This window comes from Macrotis lagotis, chromosome 1 (genome assembly GCF_037893015.1).
Source record: "Macrotis lagotis isolate mMagLag1 chromosome 1, bilby.v1.9.chrom.fasta, whole genome shotgun sequence".
Lineage (NCBI taxonomy): Eukaryota > Metazoa > Chordata > Mammalia > Peramelemorphia > Peramelidae > Macrotis > Macrotis lagotis.
Genome location: NC_133658.1, coordinates 40,880,807 through 40,902,456, shown reverse-complemented (window position 1 = coordinate 40,902,456; position 21,650 = coordinate 40,880,807). Strand labels below are relative to the sequence as shown.

Below are 21,650 nucleotides of genomic sequence, written 5' to 3'. Positions count from 1 at the left end.
AATTTGTCCAAATTATTCTGAAGAACAATTTGGAACTATACCCAAAAGGCTATTGAACTGTGACTCAGCAATAGAGCTACAAGAGATTAAAAAAAAAGAGGGAAAGGGGCACACATGCACAAACATTATTTATAGCAGTCCTTTTTATAGCGGCAAAGAATTGGAAATTGAGGGGATGTACATCAGTTGGGAAACAGCTGAACAAGTTATGTTATATGAATATAATAGAATACTATTGTGCTATAAGAAATGATTAAGGGCACATTTTCAGAAACTAAAAAGATTTTTTGAACTGATGCAAGGTGAAGTGAACAGAACCAGGAAAACATTTTATACAGTAACAAGAGAATTGTAAAGATAATTGCAAAGGACTAACATAAGAAAGAACTTAACCATCTATCTCCAAATAGAGAATTTACAGAGCCAGAGGATGAAGCTTATTTTTTTTATCTTCCCTTTTTTTCTTGATTATGTGTAGGTATGTGTATATGAAACATAGCTAATGTCATCACTTCTATGACTACACATATTTATAATGGTTTTTTTTTGTCTTCTCAATATTTGGAGAAAGGGGAGAGGGGATGGAAAGAATTTGGAACCACAATTGAATTAAAATAAAAAAATAAACATCTGGATAAAATTAGACATATTTCTCTCAACTTTAAATTATTCTTTATCATTCTTCAATTTAAACATGGGGTTTCCTCACATGATATATCATCTATATCTATATGAATGTTTATACCTATGTCTATATCTCTATATTTATACTATATACCTTTTCAAAAAAGGTCTTTATATCTTTTTAAAAGGGTGAATAAGAAATTATAATATCAATACCCTGAACCTTCAGGGAATAGATTTAGATTAAGGAATAGCCAAAAATAATTAAATATTATATGGTAGGTATCTGATTTTACCTCAGTATTTATAGTTTTTTAAAGCTTACTCTAAACTGAGCGTCTTCTTTTCAAATATAACATTTATCATTTAGACTGAGGGAAAAGTTTAGCAATCATGTCTGGGTGGTTGTTTTAAAGAATGTAGCGGCCAGTTTGTTCTCCCTATTTACCTGGAAAAGATCATATGGAGACAGGATAAAATTGTAATTTAAGAGATTTTCACTGAATGAAGGGAAATGTCTCCTGACGGAAAGATGCAAAAAGAAGTTAGGATGGGTAATAAAAGGAAATTACATTTTCTCATTTTTTGAGTATAGGTTAGATTTATTCTTTTTCTCTTGACCTAGGATTTTTTGGATATACTGTATTGCCTGAAGGTAGGAGGATCTCTAGGGTAAAGGATCTAGACAATGGAAAAGGCACGGGTTGTCTCCTCAAAGAACTCTAATAAATCATGTACTTTATTTTGTCTTTTTTGCTTGTTTGCTTTGCTTGTTTTTAGCAAGGATGAAGCTAATTATCCCTCATTATGCACAAGTGAAAAAGTCCCAAAGATCCAAGCTCTACATTTGTCTGACTGGCCTGGGACTGGGCTGCTTTCTTTCTATGATGATACCTTGCAACCATTCCAGCAATCCTGCATGTTGACCCAGTAATTTTTATGGTTCCAGATGCTTTCAATTCCAAGGAAATGTTCATCTTGAGTGTTGTAACTGCGGCCAGTAAATGGTTCAATGTAGAAATTCTCAGGTACCTCACGCCTTCCAGACAGGATGAGGACCCATGCATGGATTCGAAGGCCATGCATTGGGTCTGGAGGTGGTTTATCCAATTCCTGAGAGGAGAGAAACAGTTAGCAGCAATGTAGCTGGTATCTCAGTATGGACAAGTATGTGAAAGATGTAGTTAGACATAGTCAGGTGGCCCATGAGAATAATGTAGACTTTTTTTTTTGTGGGGAAGAAAACAGCTATGAACCACTTCCTCCAAGACCATCTAGCAGTGGGAATCTTGAGGACTGGAAGATTAACCTTCCCCATCTAACAAAAGACCAGGAAAACTTCAAACTTATGCTCCAAGAGATGAAAGGAAGAAGGTAGTGAGATAGAATAACCCAGAAGGGACAGCTCTGATTTCAGTCTCAAGACTCCTCTAGTGAGTGACCTCAAAGAAATATCATCCTTTTTCTTCGCCTCAGTTTCCCAGTGTGCAAGAATTACCATACTTGGGGAGCTCATGGAACCCACCAAGAGTCTTTCTTCTTCCTCTTTCCACTTTTTCTCCTCTGCAGCCTTCATTTCTGCCTCCTTCTTGGCTTGCTGGGTAAGCTCAAATTTGCTGCGTAGGTCCCTTGGGGATTTGATTGTGTACTTTTTAGGTATTGCCTTCTCTTTTTCTTCAGGAGTCTGTAGCCCAATAAGAAATCACAATGATGAGGAGATATTAAATATTAGCATTTATAAAGTCCTTTAAGGTTCACAAAACAATATATATATGTGTGTGTGTGTGTGTGTGTGTGTGTGTGTGTGTGTGTGTGTGTGTGTGTGTGTTTACTCATCTTTTCCTCTTAAAAATCCTGGAAAGTAGGTGAGATTATCATTCCCATTTTTACATTTGGGGAAACTAAGACAGAGAGAGGTTAAGTTACTTGCCCACTCCTAAGTATTAGAGCCAAATTTGAACTTAGAACTTTCTGACTCTATCTTGTCATCTATCCTCAGTGAAATCCTGCTGCTTAGGATGGGATGGGTATAAGAACCTGAATCTGAAAATATCAAACTTTTACAAGAAACTATCTTCCCTCATGCAGAAGTTATTCTGTGCCCTAAAATATGTAACTTTTCCATTAAGTTGCTGTTTGGGTTTAGGTGAATCTTTTTCTATTTCTGGGCCTCAGTTTCTTCATCTGTAAAATGGAACAAGTAACACTTGCCCTGTGTTTTTTTCCACATTAAAGGAGACAATAGGTAGAAAAGTGCTGCTCAGTCCATTATGTAGTAAGAATTTATTAAGATCTTCCAATGTGATAGGCATGGTGCTGGGTGCTTTATAAAAATAATCTCTTTTGATTCTCACAATAGACCTAGAGGTAGGAGTTACTGTATTGTAGCTGAGGAAACTGAGGTAGACAGAGGTTAAGTGACTTGTCCATATAACTAGGAAGTATTTAAGGTCAGATTTGAATTAAAGTCTTCCTGATTCCTGGTCCAGTGTTCTGTTCCCTAGTTGCCTATGATCTGCATCAGAACCAAGTCCATAATCTGTGGATGGTACAGGGCAATGAATTGTCCCTCCATCAAGTAAGATTCCCCATTAGGTGTTGTAGTATCTTTGTAAAGTCTATTCTGTTTGCTCTTCTTACAATGCAATAGAATGACTTGTGAAATCCTTCCTCCTTTATGAAGCAGAAAGTCAATAATCAATAACAATAGCTCTGTCATTTATGAAAAAGTAAGGGGATGTGGGTGTTCCTCAGCTCCAGATCCAGCCCCCTCTTACCTCCTTGGGCTTCTTCATTAAGGGGCACACTTCCCGAGTCAGGTCCATCTGACAGATGTCTCTGCTGGCATAACCACTGACGCAGTAGGCATCATAGCCAGCACCAATGAGCATAGAGCACAACAGAGTGCTGAAGTCAAAGCAGTTCCCTTTCTGGTACTTGAGGACAGAAGTAGGAGAGAATAGATATTCTGGCTGGGAAAAGAAAAGCAAATGAGTCAAGGAATGGGTTCAGGATGGTTGGTCATTGAGTATCTCTTGGTTTTTCTGCCTACTGAGAACATATTCCCACCTGAAGTCTGTGCTCCTCAGTCAGTGAAGTGAAAAGAACCCTGAAATTGGACCCTGCCCACACTACTTATGGGACGCGGGTAAGTAAAACCACCATCCCCTTTCTGGATCTGTTTCTTCCTCTATAAAATGAAGGGGTTGGGTAATGATTATGACAAAAATGTTATTTATGTGACAATATACATTTATGTCACAAAGTCTGTAAAAGATCTAATTTGATCTTTATAATAGGCCTGTGAAGGACTTGCTATTATTATTGACCTCATTTTACAAATGAAGAAATTGAGTCCAGAGAAGTGACTACTTCAGGTCACATGACTATATAGTGTCTGAGGCAGGATTCAAATCCAGGTCTTCCTGACTCTAAGTCTAGTACTCAATCCATTTTTCCACTTGATGGGGGGTGGTGTTTAAACTAGATGATTGCTAAGGCTCCTTCCAGCTCCAAGTCCTAGGAGTCATAAGTTCAGAGCCATCTAATTTGAGGAATTTCCTCTGCAACATCTGCTTGAAGATTCAAGGATAGGGAGGCCATTACCTCCTAAGGCAGGAGACCTAAGCTGTGGACAGCTTCAATGCCTTTCTATATATTTGTACCCAAATCTGCCTTCTTTCACTCCTACCCCTAGTTAGTTCTGTCTTTTTAGGGGGGAGGGGATGATATCTCTGTTGTCTATTGGTGACTCATTTGATTCCCTAGGGTAACCTTCTGTTTATTCATTCCACTCTTCAATCAATCAATCAACAAGTATTTCTTTATTGCCAATGCTAGATCACCAAACCCAGTCATTAATGGGGTGGGGCATGGTCAGAAAACCTTGAAGGAGGACCTTTTCTTCTTATGTTTATTCTCCATCCCAAAAAATGAAGTCACAGAGGGATGGGAAAGGAAGAGTTCAAAGCATGAAGCCCTACTCTTCTCTTTCCTGATGGTAGACAGAGACTTGGCATCAATCAGCCTTCTTGGTGGGTACACCAGAAATCCTCAGTTCTATCCACCTGTACAATATCCATGACGTGTTCCAGCTTAGAGCACTGAGTTACGGTGAGGGCAATGTGTATTGTTCTTACCAGCTTAATAGGGGATGGCAGGGGCACTATAGTGAGGAAATCAGAAACAAATTCAGCACAGGTATCCCAGTTGTAGAGCTCTGGGTAAGGCATCAGAGTTGGGCGGATCGTGGTGCTCACAAACTTCTGTAAAGAGAGGCCACACTTGAACCTGGATTTGGAAGCACCCCTTCTTAAACTAATTTCAGTTCCTAAGGAATGAGGGAACAAATACTGCCCAGAGTGATCACTACAAACCTAATCACTCTGCAGGTTAGGCACTGAACCCCAGTAGACTGTCCCTGAAAGGGGGTAGGATCTAGTTCCTAGAAGAGCCAGTTTGTCTTTGAGTTCCCCGAGGGAAAGAAGTGTTATTTTTTTCTATCTTTATATGCCCAGCCCTAGAATAGGATATATGACACCTAGAAAATACCTGAATGGAATTGATTATTCTTTTGTCATAAACAAAAAACTATAGAACTACTTGGAATAATTTATTGCTTCTCCTCCACCTGGTGACAATCACAGAGGATAAACAGGGAAAGGCCATTTCTTCTCCCAATAGGAGCTTCTCCTGCTTCTCTTTCCCTCTTATCTATATACTTTCCATTCTCCTTGGAACTATTGTGCTGACTTTTGGATACAAAGATAATGCATTGAATTGCTTGCAGTCAGATTGATACTCTCAGTTGTGTCTCAAGGGAAGTGATGTTGTGTACTGAGAGAAGCATTTAATGGAAGTCTTAGATTCTTGTTTTCACTCCATTCCTAATTGTTCCCATGGCCTTGGGCAAATCCCTTCACTTCCTTTACCCTTCTCCCCCCCCTTCCCCTTTTCCCCTTTTCCTTTCTTTTTTCTTTTCCCTTCTTTTTTCCTTTCTCCTTCTTTTTCCTTTTCCCTTCCTTCTTTTTCCCTTTCCTTCCTTTTCCCTTCTTTTTTCCTTTTTCCTTCCTTCCTTTTTTCCTTTCCTTTTCTTCTTTCCTTTCCTTCTTTTCTCCCCCCTCCCCTTCCCCTTCCCTCCCCCTTCCCTCCCCTTCTCTCCCCTCCCCTCCCCTTCTCTCCCCTCCCCTCCCCTTCCCTCCCCTCCCCTCCCCTTCCCCCTTCCCCTTCCCTTCCCTTCCCTTCCCTTCCCTTCCCTTCCCTTCCCTCCCCTTCCTTTCCCTTCCCTCCCCTTCCCTCCCCTTCCCTCCCCTTCCCTCCCCTCCCCTCCCCTTCCCCCTTCCCTTCCCTTCCCTTCCCTTCCCTTCCCTTCCCTTCCCTTCCCTCCCCTCCCCTTCCTTTCCCTTCCCCTCCCCTTCCCTCCCCTCCCCTCCCCTTCCCTTCCCATCCCTCCCCTTCCCTTCCCTCTTTCTCCTTCCTTCCTTCCTTCCTTCCTTCCTTCCTTCCTTCCTTCCTTCCTTCCTTCCTGTCTCCCTCTCGTCCTTTCTTTATAGCTTTCTTTCCCCCAACTTTCTTTCATTAAAAGGGATAGCTGTCTCAGTAGAGGAGAAGGATTCAGAAATACAAATGATATAAAAACAAAGGGTATCAATAAAACTTACAAATTTTCAAAAAAAAGGAAGAGGGGAAATGGTTGAGGAAGCAGATCACATTAGGAATTAAGCTGCTGAAAGGGTAGTAGGACTCATCTCTGAGAAGGGAACCAATTCCTTTGGGTATCATGTATACTTGACTATATTAGCATCATATATCAATCAACTGAGCTCCCTAGTTCTATATGCATTTTCCAAAATAAATTGATATCTAGTGTTTACATTATAGTCTTATGTCAGAGGTTTGAACTCAGGTCTTCCTGACTCTGATGCTATTCACTCAGTAATGATGCTTGTCCCTTCTTTTCCCACTCTTTCCTCTGTCTCTGTGTTTATCTGTTTTTCTGTCCCCCCCACCCCGGCCACGATTCGATCTCTGTCTTTCCTCACTCTGTCTCTCTGTCTTTCCCTCTCCCCTTTTTCTATCTGTCCCCCAAGCCCTGTCTCTGTGTTTCTCTCTCTCAAGAAATAGTCTCCCCTAGGGTAGAAGAGATGCAATAGATTAAATGAATAATATACTGCCCATGGTATGATTGGTAGGTTTGTATTCTGTGTCATGATTACTGATCCATTGTTCTTTCACAAGGGACTGGGCACCTCCCAAACAATAGGATGCTTTGTCTTTAGTGTATTATTTCTGGCACAGAGCATGTGTGAATGGGGAGATTTTTAAAACAAAATTCTTATTTGAAAATAAGTCTAGGTAAAGAAATCCAAAGAAGTAGATTTGCTCCATTTCTAATGAGAATGATAAGCCTGCCATCATATTCTCCTTTTCCCTCCCATCATACTCCATTGCTCAGAGTCCTGCAGTAAATCCTTCTAGGGGAAGCAGTATTTGTCAGGGAAGAGGACACTGGATTTGGAGTCAGAAGTTCCAAGTCTGATGCTATTCCCTTTATCTACATGGTGCTCCCATCTTCCAGCTCCCTTCCATCCTCTGATCATCTCCCCTCTACCTCTAGGTCTTCAAGACTTTAGGAGGGCTTGATGAATCTTTCCAGCAGCTGGAACCTTCATTTTTAGATTACCTTCCACCAACACTGACTCTACTTGGTATATACAAAATAGTTTGGGTATTGTTTTCCCCATAAGACTATAGGAGCATCTTGAGGGCAGGGACCCTGTTTTTGCCTTTTTTCAGTATCATTTTGTCTAGCACATAGTAAATGCTTAAAAAATGGCTAGTATGAACTGGACCTCAATCTCCTTAGCTAAAGGTTCAAATCCTGATATTCTCTGATTAGTTTGCCTATGGGAAGAAAAAATCTCAAAAGGTTTGCCTTTAACTGACTCTAAAATCACTGATAGTTTTAAGTCTTTGACCCCTAATCCTATCACTGTTTTCTTTTCTTTGTCCTTACCTGCACATCACACTCATTCCGTGGGTGAAGAAAGAGTGGCTCTCGGTCTGGGCACAAGTGATTATACTGACGAGCGAAATTATCTGCCACGTGTATGAGCAGATCCTCTTTGGCAGAATTGGTTCTGTAGGACTCTGGCAGCGAGGATATGTCAATAGAGCTCTTTGTGAATGTCCTATAGTCAAGGAATGGAGAAAGATGGACTAAGGAGTGATGGAACAAATTCTGAAGCATCACCTAGATCTTCTTCCATGTCTTCTAGGTGGGGACCTGTACTTCTGTGGTTAGATGTGAGGGACCCCAAGAAGTGCTCTATGCCCCTGTCTAAAAATGCACCATGAGAGAGTCCTTCCATTGAACGAACAAGGCTTTCTTCACAAAAATATACCTGAGCAGAAAGGAGCCTTTAAACTATTGATCATTCATTGGAATTTAGAGTCAGAAGACTTGGTAATGTCCTGACTCTACTACATACTAGCCATTGACCTCAAGTCAGCCATAAATTCTCATTGGCTCAGAAAAGTATCTACCATATTTCCCTCAATATAAGACCAGGTCTTACATTAATTTTTGCTCCAAAAGATGCATTGGGGCTTATTTTCAGAGGATGTCTTATTTTTTTTTCATGTACAACAATCTATATTTATTCATTTATTCATATACAAAAATTTATTTTAACTAATAACAATAATACTGTTTATTTATATTTAATTATATATTATTATTTTATAATTCAATAGTCTGATGTGTGTTGCAATGATTCCAATGAAGGATAGGCAAGGTGAGTTAAATGAGTCTGTTTGGGCTGACGATCTTAAGAGGAGCTTATTTTGGGTGATAGGTAGGGCTTATGAGTATCCTGGGAAAAAATCGTGCTAGGGCTTATTTTATGGTTAGGTTTCTAATTTTTTTGTGGGGGGGGAGATAAGGTAAGACTATATTAGTGGGATAGTAAGTAGAAGTCTTCATTGGTAGAGAAAGTTTCTCAAAGGGAATGAAGTCATAGTTTAGCCAAAAAAAATCATTAAGGCCTTGATGTGACAATTCCTCTCATTTCACTGACGTTAGGGTCATGAGGGGATGGGAGTCTGATGTCAGGGCTAAGAGTGTTTGGAGAGCTGTCTGCAGAAGTGGGTAGGGGGCATATTTGTGGTCTGGGAACTCCTTTTGTGTCCAGGCCCAAAATGGGGCCAGTGGGGCTCGGTGGGAGGAGGATGAGAGAAGGAAAGCAGGAAGTGCTGCAGATAGTCCTTTGGGGGTGCTAGAGGCTCCAAACCCCCAAACCCATTGCCACCATTGTACTCTGTGATGATGGGAAAATGAATCCTCCCCATGGTCTCTACTAGCTTCTCGTAGTTCTAGTCCAGCCTGGTTATAACTTCACGAAGAAGTCCCCGTTGCCCCCACTACTAACACAGGAAGGTCAGGGATGTGAACTTCAATTTCACTCAGCTTCTGCTCCAGATCCAGAAGGTCTTCCCGGTTGAGAGTGGACTCTTCTCGGTCTTTCTCTGCTGCCCTCCTTGCTGCTTGCTCAGCCTCGGCTTCCCTTTCTGCCGCCTCCTCCTCTTCTACTTTTTCCTTTAGGACTTCCATGTTAACTTCGATCTAGCCCCTGAAAACAAAAAGAGTAGGCCAGGTGAGTTAAGAGCCCTGGACTAGAACATCGGAGCCCCAGTTTCTGGTCTCTGCTCTTGCCAGCTCACTCTCTGACTGCCACCAAGCTCCTTCTCCTCTCTGGAGTTCTGTCTCCTCTTTTGAAAAACGAGGGGGGTCATTCAATAGAGTATAGAGATCTATCTTACCTGAGAATAAAATGAGAGGAAAGGGATGGTAGAAGGGGGGCAGGGGAGGGGAGGGGAAAGTAGGTGATGAGGAGGGACAGGGTGAAAGGAGAGAGAGAGAGAATAGAACAAAGGGGAGTGGGGAGAGATCAGAATGGAGGGAAATACAGCTAGTGAGAACAATTGTCAGAAAAGATATTGAAGCAATTTCTCTGATGGACTTATCATAAAGAAGGCAACTCATCCCATAGACAGAGCCAATGGAATCTGAACACAGACTGGAGTACATTTTTTTTTCTCTCACTTCATTTCTTTTGAGGTTTCTCTGTCTGTTTTGAGGGAAGGGTGTTTATGTTTACTTTCACAACAAGATTATTGTAATAATATGAAAATAAACCAAAAAAAAAAGAAGGAACAAAAAAGAAAAATGAGGGTGTCAGACTTAATGATCTCTAAAATAGCTTCTGATTATATATAATAATCTTTGGTTTTGTGTTTTCTCTACTTAGATACATGGCATCCCAACCTCAGTAATATTGGGCAATCTTTGGATGAACTCTCTATCTCACAGGCACCTAGTAGAAATATTGTGTAGATAATAAACACTTGATAAATGTTAATTGAATTGGATGGGTCAGTTGGTCAACACCATTCATGATCCCATTCATCTTGCATTGGGTAGTCATTAGACTTTAAGTTCCTTAAGGCAGGACCATCTTGTAAAAATCTTTCTTTGTATCTAGCACTGAGCGCCATGGCTGACCCATTTTCTGTTGTTGTCATTTCAATAGTGTCTTACTCTTCATGACCCCATTTGAGGCTTTCTTGGCAAAGATACTAAAGTGGTTTGCCATTTCCTTTTTTTCATTAGAGACAAAACATGTTTTTATAGATATTTATGCGGTTAGAAGACGCTAAGGAAGAGAAATATTAGCAACAATAGCAGCTGCCATGAGAGGATAAGCAGTAAGAAAAAGTATAGGAGCATGAGAGTTTATCTGGGGTGTAATGCCCTCCAAGAGTGGGTTGGTTTCCCCCAAAGAAAATAAGCCACCATTTTCTTCTCGAGCTTATTTTACAAATAAGGAAACTGAGGTAAATGGGGCTAAGTAACTTGTCCAAGATCACACAGTGTTTGAGGCCAGATTTGAACTCAGGTCATCTTCTTGGTTCCAGACCCAGAATTCTTTTCACTGCACCACCTAACTGCCCCTAGCTGACATATAACTAACTGGATGTCAATTAATCCAAACTTTTCTGGTCATTATCTCATGGGACTTTGCCCCAAAGAATTTGTCAGTGAGGGGTCTTTGTGTTCCCCACTAATCTGAAGTTCTTAATGGTAAGGACTGCCTGTTCAGGAGTCAACAGTTCAGAACAAGTCCATCTCCTTCCCCTCTGCCTTTGAATAAACTGTCCCTCAGCCTTGGATCTCTCACCCTCCTCACTGCTGCCTCTTAGAACCCCCTTCAAAGCTCAGTTCATGTTTCATTTCTAAGAAGACTTTCTAAAACCCATTGCTGTCTCTCTATAGTCCTCAATATAGTATATATCAATATAGTATATTCATATTTATATATGGCATTTACTCAGTCAAATGTAAGTTCCTTGAAGACAATTTTTTTTTATTTCTGCAGACTCTCAAGCAGAGTACACTGCACACAGTGAGCACTCCAGGAATACTTATTAGTCTGGATTGGGTAGGTCAGTCAGCCAACTGTTTACTCAACACCTATTGGATACCAACCTCTAAGCTTATCACTAAGGGGTTTCTTTTCAAGTCACCCACTCTAAGGAAAGCTTCAAATATCCAAAGGTTCCCTCCCCACTTTATTTCCTATTCTAAAGAAGATAGTGCTTAGAAGGCAGGAAAAAGACCGAGAATCTCCATTTGAAGATGAAAAAATTGGGCACACTCAGAAAACCTTTGATCTTGTCCTCTGATAGATGGACTCTCACCATGATGTATTGGGTAGACCCCTTCCCTGCCCCTTCTGGCTCCCTTTTATAGGTCTTCCCCCAAAGATCCTTGAGGGAAGAAATTGTCTTTCTCATTTATATTTGCATAGTATCTAGGACAGAGTAAGAACTCAATTGTTCCATCATGTCATGCCATATTATACCACACATATTATATTATGTGTCACATATATCATTATGTAATATCATACATCATGTGACATGCTATACACATCAGTATTATACATCTTATACCATCTATGTCATATTATATATATACAATACATATTATATATACAATATAATCTCATACAACATAACATCATCTTGTAATTGGTTAAATAAAACATATCACATTATGTGGCACATCACACATCAGACCATGCATCATATTATATAATATATAACATGTCATATAACACAAAATACATTATATACCATATCAGCAGTCATATGTCACATCATAGGCACTAGATGGAATGCATGTGTGAGGAAGAGCAAGATGATGATGGGTGTGGGGAGAGATTGTAGAGCGTGTGGAGGAGGTTTATGTGTAACAACTCTGGAAAGGTAGAAAGTGGCCAGACTCTGATGGTCTTTTAAGGTTGAACATGTTTATATTTGATACTAGAGAGGTAAAATGGAGTCCTTGAAGTTTATTGCATAACTGTGTGTGTGTGTGTGTGTGTGTGTGTGACAGTAGACAGATAGATAAGAGAGAGACAGAGACAGAGAGCCAGAGACAGAGAGGAGAGACAAAGTCAGAGACAGAGACAGACAGAGAGCATCAAATCTGCCCTTTAGAAAAATCATTTTGGTAGTTGAGTGAAGGATAGATACTTGAAGCAAGCAGACTAATTGGTAGGCCGATATATGGTAAAAAGGAAATGGGGCCTAAAAGGGTGATCCGGATAGAGTCTCAGTGTCCTGTAATGGGCATCCTGGGGTGTCTACAAAAACATCCTTTTCCCATGTTCTCGGTTTTTCTGTGTTGAATTTTTTCTGTCCCCTAACACATTTCCCCTAGTCCCTCCATCTTCCCCCCCAACCTATTCCATGGGATCTATGGAGGGCTGGTGTCAGTTCTTCCATCCCCTCCCTAAACTCACTTATACCAGCTTTCTTCCCTGCCCCCCCCCCAAGTTATTCTCCTTGGCCAGACTCCAACCCCTGCTCCCCTCCATCCCCATTCCACATCAGTTTACAGGAAGGTGAGGGCTAGAGATCACTGAGCGCCTGGCATGCCCTCTCCCCCCACCCTAAGGAAGATTGAGCTGTCACCCTCTCCGCCTTCACCCTGTCCTTACTTTCTAGGGCAGCAACCGCAGCCTGTACCACCAAGCAACTAGCCTAGTTTGTTAGTTCTGTCTCCATAGGAACCAGATTCCGGAAGTTGGGAAGAAAAGCCTTCTGGGAGTTGTAGTCTCTTAACTTCCCAGGCAATCCCACAGGGCAATCCCACAAGTCTGTCTTATTTCCCTAATAGGGTGGAGAGGGGGGATCTACACAGTCTATTTATATACAAGAGTTCAAGATACTCCTCGCAAGGTACCGCATTTATTCTACTTCAAAGTTTTGAACCTCTAGCCAAATTTTCCCCTTTGCTAGACCCAAACCAACGATATGTGTTTAAAAGCATTTCAATGAAAAGAATCACAAGATATCAAGGAACTGAGTTGAACAGCAAGTGTATCTGGCAGCCATACTTGGGTGACTCTTGGTAGTTCTCATACTTGGGTACCTCTCATACCTTGAAGTGAGTCAGCGAACTCTCCCTTCCTTCCTGTCCCCTTCTTCCCCTTTTTGTCTCCACACTGTGGATAAAAGTATTATTTTAAAAGCATGATATTGAACTGGACATTGTGCTGCCTTTACCCCTAGCTTCAGGATCTACTTTCCTCAGATACGGATGCCTTTGGCTATGGAATTCAGCCATTATCAAAATCTTGATAGAATGCTACAATTCAGGATTGCCACACTAGTTGGACATACCCAAGTGTTGTGTGTTGTGTTGATTTCCATGGAATATTGAAATAAAAAAGAAGGCCACCTTACAGATGGATTGTTGGCTTTGCCAGGTTCAGTCTTTCCCCCTTTCTGTTCCTTGCTTCAGTAATTCATGGGTATCCATGGGTATTTCATGGGATCTACTTCATGGATCAAGGAAGTCATTGGTATAGATATCTCCTCTGCCCATCCCGACCTCCTTCATAGTTTATCAGACTGTGAGTCCAAATGCCTAGAAAAGATCAATTAGTATGTAGTAGCAAACTTCGACATCAAGAGTCTCTCCTTATGACTCCCCAACAATTCTTTCAGGTCATAGAGTGGAATGGCAACCAGGTCAATGCTCATGATGTCAGTGGTTGTTGGAGTAGTCCCTACCTCTTTTATAAGTGCAAAGTATGTCTTCCACCCAACTCAGAGGGGCTAGGTTTGTCTCTAAAACTCACCTGCCTCCTCTTCAGTTGTCATTTAGTGGTCATTCTCCAAACCCCAAATCAATTAAAACCCCAATCAAGAAACACTATCAATATTTTGGTGAATTTAAAAAACTTTGTTAGTTCTTTCCTTGGGGTATATACCTAGAAGTGGAATCTCTGGGTCATAAAGCATGAACAATATAATGACTTTCTTAGACTAAAATGTTTTCTAGAATGGTTGGCCCACTTCACATCTCTCCAATAGTGATTTATATGGCAGTCTTTTCCACAGTCAATCACCCTGCATGTCTTAAGAGTTTACTATTTGAACTGGAGATATGAAGACAAAAGTGAAAGAGTCCCTGACCTAGTCCTAAAAGACTTTTCAGAATGGTCAAACCATTTCACTATCCCACCAACAGTGTATTTATATGCCTGTCTTTTCCATAATTAACACGCATGCATCCAGTGTTTACTATTTGAGCTGGAAGTATGAAGACAAAAATGAAACAGTCCCTGCCCTCAAGAAGTTTACATTCTAATTGGAAGAAAAAAATGAATGCATACATATACATGCATAATATCTATAAAATGAATACCAGGTAGTTAGGGGCATAGAGAGAGGGGAAAGAAAGACTTCATGCAGAAGGTGATACTTGAACTAAATCTTGAAAGAAAATGAAGATTCCAAGAGGGAGGAGATGCTGGAAGTCATCAGGAAATCACAATTTATGGGTATGACTGAGGAGAAACTTTAGGGACCTACATGTCACTGACTCACAGTGAGTATTTGCTCCATTTTCCTTCTTCAGAATGTGTGTGCCCAGCTCTAAGAAAGCAAAATCATACTGAATCTCTTGGCCTCAGTTTCCTCATCTGTAGAATGGGGATAATGATAACACTATCTCCTGGGTTTCTGTGAGGATCAAATAAAGCTATATAAATGCTAGCTTCTGAAATCAGCAGGAATCGAACGGACAAGCTAGAAGGCAATGGCGTTTGGTGAAACTAGTCCTAGATTTAGAGCACACCAACTCTGTCCCTTACTAGTTGCCTGATCATAGGAAAGTGACTTTCATATGTACAATGAAGGAGTGATCTATTGGGACACCCTTTCACAGGGTCCTCAAGGTCAGAATTGTTTTCATAATTAAGGTGTTATTTGACTACTGAAATATTCTTCCCTTTTCCAAATACAAACCTATATGAGCTCAAAGTTTCCTCATTTTCTTCAACAAAACAACATAGCACAATAGATTGAAGCAGATATGAGAATTCAGCTATCTTCTCTTAAGTCAAATTTAAAGAAATTTGCAAAAAAGATATAAATGATGCCACTTCTCACTGTTTTCTTTTTGTTTGTTTTTATTTATGGCAATAGGGTTAAGTGATTTGCCCAAGGTCACACAGGCAATTATTAAGTGTCTGAGGCTGGATTTGAACTCAGATCCTCCTGACTTCAGGGCTGGTGCTCTATCCACTGTGCCACCTAGCTGCCCTCACTGTTTTCTTTATTTTCTAAAATATAGTTTTCATAGAACTGAATTATTCATGAATAAGAAATAGATTTAACATATTTCTTCATGTATAAGATACACCCTTTTTTGAAAAATTTGGGGTCTAAAAACAGGGAGCATTGTTGAGGGCCAGCCCCTGGGAGTGATCTTCACATATCCTTGGTGACTTTTTCCATCAAAGATATGTATGGATTATTGCTCATTGTACGGATCAATTGGCTCACCAGTGAACCCTGACCTGGGAGAGGTGGTTGTAAAAGGTTTTTCCTGATAGAGAAGTATGCAGATTTATATGAACAAATATTGTAAATTTACCCAGGAAATTGTGAAACTGGTTTCCTTTCACTTGTCATTTCTGAGATAAGTTTTTGCTATAAAAAGTCTGAGTTTCTGAAAATAAAGTCGGTAGATTTTCACTTCCCAACCTTTCATGTTTGGGTATGTTTTTCTCTGAAATTCATGTCCAGACCCACACCAGAGCTATTGCAGGCAAAAGAGCCATCTTATATAGTGGTTGTAGATTTTTTTACTTGCATTTCCTGCTTTTTCACACTTGTCTTCACGCTCGTTGTTTCACATTTGTTAACTGTATTTAGGTGACATTTTGCCACATTTTGCTCAGAAATGACTCAGAAAAGATTTTTGCACAGTGCTGAATTCAAGTTCAAAGTGATACAGTTTGCAAAAGTGAATGGAAATTGTGTTGCTGAATGTCAGTTTGGTCCTCCTCCAACTGAGAAAACAATCTGAGACTGGCTACAGGAAGAAGAAACCTACTGAAGATGCCCTGGCAGAAGAAGGCCATGAAAGGCAAGGCAGCCAAATGACCTGATGTAGAGAGGGAACTGAAGAGATGGATAAAGAGCAAAGGGCAAGTGGAATTCCTGTGTCCACAAAGATGGTTCAGCAGGAGGCAAGAAGAATTGCTGATGAAAAAGAAATGACACAGTGGGTGCTTCAGGTTCATGAAAGGGAATGGAGTAAACATGCATCCATGCATCAGACTAGCCCAAAAGATGCCTGAAAGCTAAGAGCAGAAGGTCCTGGAATTTCATGATGATTAAAACCTGAGTTCAATAATAACTTCATGTAATACTTTTTTCCAAATTTTGGGCCCCCAAATTAAGGTACATCTTATATTTGGAGAAAGATGATATTTTTAAATGAATTAATATATACTTTATAATTTACTGATTTTAATTTTTAGTAGAGCAAATTTAGGTGGCATAGTTAATAGAACCCTGGGCTTGGAATCAGAAAGATTCATTTTCACAAGATCAAATATGACTTCAAACACTTATTAGATATATGACCCTGGGCAAGAAGAGTGGAACTTGCCTGAAATTATTCAACAGATACAAGGAAGCAAAGTCAGGCAGATTTGAAAACAATATATAATATTTATTATACAGCTTTTCTTGAAATGGAAATTTATTGTTCTATATTGAATCCTCTCTTATGAATTTCTGTGTATCTGGCAATTTTATTCTTTTGCATTTGTTTAAAATTTTTTAAAAATTATTTAAAAAAGGCATGGACCTGTCTACTCCCTTGATGCTGAATTGCTGTGGTTTGTCTTGGCAGTACTGGAAGATGAGTCCGCTGTTACATTTGGGTAGAAAAGGATGGCAAACCAGCTGAACATGAAAACACCTGTAAATGAGAAGTCAACTTGAGCCTTGGTGGTGGAAGCCAGTGCAGGGTTGGGAAGTTGGTGTATTGGGATGGAGGAGGGGGGTGGTGTAGAGTATGGGTATTTCTTGGACACAGAGCCTAAGAGTTGTATTTCTCAGCATTGATGTTATGTCTTATGTTATGGAGTTGCAAGACAGGAAACCTGGATCCCTGCTTCCTTCCTTGACCTTGCAAGATTCTTTTTGGGGGAAAACCCATGAAAACATGAATCAAGAGATCTTCACTCCAGTCCCACCCTTGCCACTATCAATTTTGTGCCTTAAGGAAGTAATTTAATTTCTTTAGAACTTATCTATTAAATAGGGAGAGTGAAAACATCTATAAAATGAGTATAATAAAAGCATTATCTCAAAAACTAGTAGAAGGATCTCAAATTCAATGCTTTGTAAACCTCCAGGATCATGTAAATGCCAACGATTATTATTGCCAGCTGGGTGAATCTGGGAAAATTACTTAGTTTCTCTCTCAGTTTTAGTGTCTTTTTCCAGAAAGTGGCATTTCAAAGCTCTTATTGAGATTTCAAATGAGGCAATATATCCAAAGTGTTTTGTAAACTTTAGACCTCACATTTATATAAATGTAAAATGCTATACAGATGTTAAATATTATGATTTTAGTTGTTACCAAGTTGTCCCCTTAGGCAAGTCACTTAACCTTTCTCAGTCTCAGTTTCCTCATCTGTAAAATGGGGTGAATAATAACATCTGCTTCCCAGGGTTGTTTTGAGGATCTCTAATGAAGTAATACATGTAAATAGAGTGCTCTGCAAAATTTCATGGTTATAATTAGCTATCATTCACCCTGGTCACTGAACCCACTTTCAGCCTCAGTTTCCTCATCTGTAAAATGGGGTGAATAATAGTACCTGCCTCGAAGGGTTGCTGCGAAAATCTAATTAGAAAATATAGAAAGCACTTTGCAAACCCTAAAATGCTACATAAATATTCATGGGATTACCCCCAGTACCATTACCATTATCAGCACACCACTGCCACTAACGCAGCCACTACTACCACTACCACTTTTACTGCTGCTACTGCTACTGCTACACCTATCAGACAAATGCCACTGCTATTCACTACTGCTTTTACTAGTACTGCTATAGCTACTACTATTGCTTCTAGCTGCTACTGCTACTTCGACTGCTACAACTGCCGCTGTTGCTGCTTTACTATTACTACTACACTCCTCCTCCTCCCCCTCCTCCTCCTCCTCCTCCTCCTCCTCCTCCTCCTCCTCCTCCTCCTCCTCCTACCACCACCAGTATTACTCCTCCTCCTCCTCCTATTCCTTCTACTCCCATTCCTACTACTATTACTACTGCTACTACTACCACCACTAGTACTATTACTACTACTACTCTACTGCTACTGCTACTACTACTGCTACTGCTACTGCTACTACTACTACTACTACTACTACTACCACTACTATTACTGCTACTACTGCTACTACTACCACCATCACTACTGTTGGGTTTTTTTTTTTAGGTTTTTGCAAGGCAAATGGGGTTAAGTGACTTGCCCAAGGCCATACAGCTAGGTCATTATTAAGTGTCTGAGACCAGATTTGAACCCAGGTACTCCACCACCACCACTATTAATAAAACTGCTACTTCTTCTACTGCTCCTACTACTATTAATTCTACTACTACTAATTTTACCTCTCCTATCACAACAGCTATTGCTACTACCACCCATCGCCACCACCACCACCACCACCACTACTGCTACTACTACTACTACTACTACTACTACTACAACTTCTAGTAGTAAAATTGCTACTGCTACTACTTCTAATACCACTAGTATTTGAGGCTCCTATTTTCTCTCCATTCCCAGGCACAGATGGGTCTGTCTGATCTGCTTCTCAGAGGAGGTGGGGAAAGGTGAGAGTATGTGATATGTTAGAGAAGGACTGGGATCTGAGAGTGTTCTTACCTTGTAGAGAGTTGAGTATTGTGAAGGCATAGATGGCACTCAAACCAATCGGGGTGAGGAAGACTAGCCCCCATGTTGCCCCCACCAAGCAGGAGAGGCCAAGCACAGTGACAAGTCCTTTCCAGCTTTGGCCCTGCTCCTTGCCTGCCTTGGAGACACGATGGTGGAAAATCTTCCATGCTACCAGACTCAGGATGATGCCACCGAAGAGGAAGATGACAATGAAGTAACCATGGACGGTGATGTGCAGGGCTGTTCTATTTTCTATCCAACACCTGACCAATACCCAAGCTAATCAGCATATAGAGTGAGCCTCTTTCCCTTGCCCCCACTTCATGGTTTCTCTTCCCATTCTCTACCCTGAACCTCTCACAGAATCCCTGAATCTCACAGCTGATGGGGATTCCAGGGGCTATCTCAAATCCATCTCTGAGTAAGGATGATCTTTACAATATCTCCTCCCAGCACCCCAGGTAGTCATCTAGTCTCTAGTGATACAGAGCTCACTTACTCCCTTGAAGCTGAAATACCTTTCTGAAACCAACTTTGACTAATTTTTATTGCCCTGCACCCACCTTGGGAACTGACCCCACCTACTAAGGTCTCAGTTTTCTCATCTGTAAAATGAGAGTATTGGGCCTTGATGAGATTATCTCTCTGGTCCTATTTAAATAAAATTACTATGATAAATATCACTCTATAACTTGGTGCCTCTTGTCTAAGGAGGGAAAGTAACCCTCTTGCTTTAGAAATCTCCCTCTTCTTGCATTCTGTTTTCTGCAGACTTAGAGATTGTAGAAAACTGAGGTCACTTACAGCTCCAAAGTGTCATGGTCAGCCCCATCTTTGATGACATAGAGCCCATAGCTGCCGGTGATTCCAGTGATAAAGACTACTAAAATGGGAAGTCCTGGACCCCAGAGGGAGAGGAGGAAGAGGAAAAGGAATCATGGAATTTCCCATGCCTTCCTTTCATTTGGTTCCCAGATATGGCACTGAGGCCAAGCTCCCTCCCTTCCAGACATATTCAATCACCTACCCCAGCCCACCAGACACAGCTTCAGGAAATAGTGGCTAATATATGTATTGAAGATCTTGATAGCCAGCAGGTAGAGGTGAAAGGCCTCAATTCCCATCCAGGTAAAAGAACAGAGCAGGAAGTAATGGAAGATTCCTCCTTCTACCCGACAGGAGACTCCTTGCTTTGGGGAGTTGTGCCTCAGGTTGATGATGAAGGTGAGATTCAGAAGGACCAAACTGATGCTAAGGGCCACATGTATTTTAGGAGCATCTTCTGACTTGAACCTATGGCTTGTGAACCTAAAAGGGGGATGTAAGAACAGAAGCCAGAGAATTGGCACATGGGGAGGGATAGGGATTGGTAGACCAATCAGAAGGAAGCTATTGAATTCCTTCAAAGAAGTAAGCACTTTAGAAGAGAACTAATAGCAATTCTCACCAGAGAACATTGAATAATCAAAGCACTAACCCAATAAGCCCTGGGAAGTAGCTAGAATAGCACAAACTTCCCTTTTACAGAGTAGGAAATTCAGAACCAGAGATGTAGTGTTCAAGGTCATATAGTGAGTTAGTGGCAGAAATGGAATTAAAACCCAGGTCATCTAATTCTTTCCGCACCATCTTCCCAGATGGCCACTTTCTGTTTCCTAATGCTAGTGCCTTTCCTTCAAGATCACCTTGCATGTACTTTCTTTATATATACTCAGACACATAGAAGTATATTAATATATTTACACATACATGGACACACTTGTATACATGTAAATTGTATGTAAATGCATTGTGTACTTATCTCCTCTGTTAAGATGTAAGATTATTGTGCATGGAGTTTGTTTCATTCTTTTTCTTTCTATCCTGAGGGCTTAAAACATGCTGGTTTCCTTCCTTCCTGTACCTTGTTGTCTCTCATTGTAGCCTGATAACTTGGGAAAGCTGGGGAAAAGACCTTAAAAGTTATCTAGTTCAACCTTTCATTTTATAAATTTATAAATTGATTATTTTATAAATAAGGAAACAGATTCAGAAAGGAGATGTAGACTCTCCAAGGCCCCATAATAAGAATTTTAAAAAAATTTCTTAGTCAGGATAGGGATCTTCCAGGCACTTGGAAAGGTAACTCTAACTTGTCAGCTCATGAACTTCTGGACATGCAATTATGATACCTAAAGTGTTTAGATCAGCACAGAGCCATTTAAAAAGCAGAACTGAATAGTACATGGAAGAGGTAATATGATAGTCTGAGCTAAGGAGCCCAATAGGGCCTTGGCCCAAGGTAAAATTGTCTAGCCCTTAAAACTGGGAAATAAAATTTTATAGCTGGAAGGTATCTCATCTCATTTTACAGATAAAGAAATTGAGGCCTGGGGAGGTGAAAGGAATTTTCTAGAGTTACACAGGTAGTTTTTAACTCACTGTGCTTTTCTGCTAGGCTGTGTTGCCCATTGCAGTTTGATGTCACTGAAGCAGCAAATCTTCTGGGAACAATAAAGAAAAGCTTTATTTATAAGAGTTAGACCTGGTCACCCAGTGAATGCACTTATTTCTTATTTATTTCCTTCCTAGTAGTGCCTCTCACATTTTACTTCTCACTCCAAATACCTCAAATTGAGAGGTGAGCAAAGGGAATATTTCCAGGTATTTGCTTTGTAGGAAGTTTTTTTGAGTCCTATGAC

The 21,650-nt window shown here is 40.5% G+C and overlaps 2 protein-coding genes across 2 annotated transcripts in view; both read right to left on the bottom strand.

Moving 5' to 3' along the window:
• Positions 1-13,656, bottom strand: part of DRC7 (dynein regulatory complex subunit 7) — a 67,483-nt gene extending 53,827 nt beyond the window's left edge. The window contains exons 1-7 of the mRNA XM_074198708.1: positions 13,375-13,656; positions 9,054-9,254; positions 7,640-7,814; positions 4,764-4,889; positions 3,402-3,596; positions 2,150-2,308; positions 1,519-1,737 (exon numbers count right to left, since the gene is read on the bottom strand). Coding sequence (XP_074054809.1) covers positions 1,519-1,737; positions 2,150-2,308; positions 3,402-3,596; positions 4,764-4,889; positions 7,640-7,814; positions 9,054-9,235 — 1,056 coding nt within the window. The 5' untranslated portion in view covers positions 9,236-9,254; positions 13,375-13,656. The remainder of the gene's footprint in view (positions 1-1,518; positions 1,738-2,149; positions 2,309-3,401; positions 3,597-4,763; positions 4,890-7,639; positions 7,815-9,053; positions 9,255-13,374) is intronic.
• Positions 13,657-15,768: 2,112 nt separating this feature from the next.
• Positions 15,769-21,650, bottom strand: part of ADGRG3 (adhesion G protein-coupled receptor G3) — a 32,536-nt gene continuing 26,654 nt past the window's right edge. The window contains exons 9-12 of the mRNA XM_074198693.1: positions 19,997-20,277; positions 19,774-19,867; positions 18,958-19,232; positions 15,769-16,975 (exon numbers count right to left, since the gene is read on the bottom strand). Coding sequence (XP_074054794.1) covers positions 16,866-16,975; positions 18,958-19,232; positions 19,774-19,867; positions 19,997-20,277 — 760 coding nt within the window. The 3' untranslated portion in view covers positions 15,769-16,865. The remainder of the gene's footprint in view (positions 16,976-18,957; positions 19,233-19,773; positions 19,868-19,996; positions 20,278-21,650) is intronic.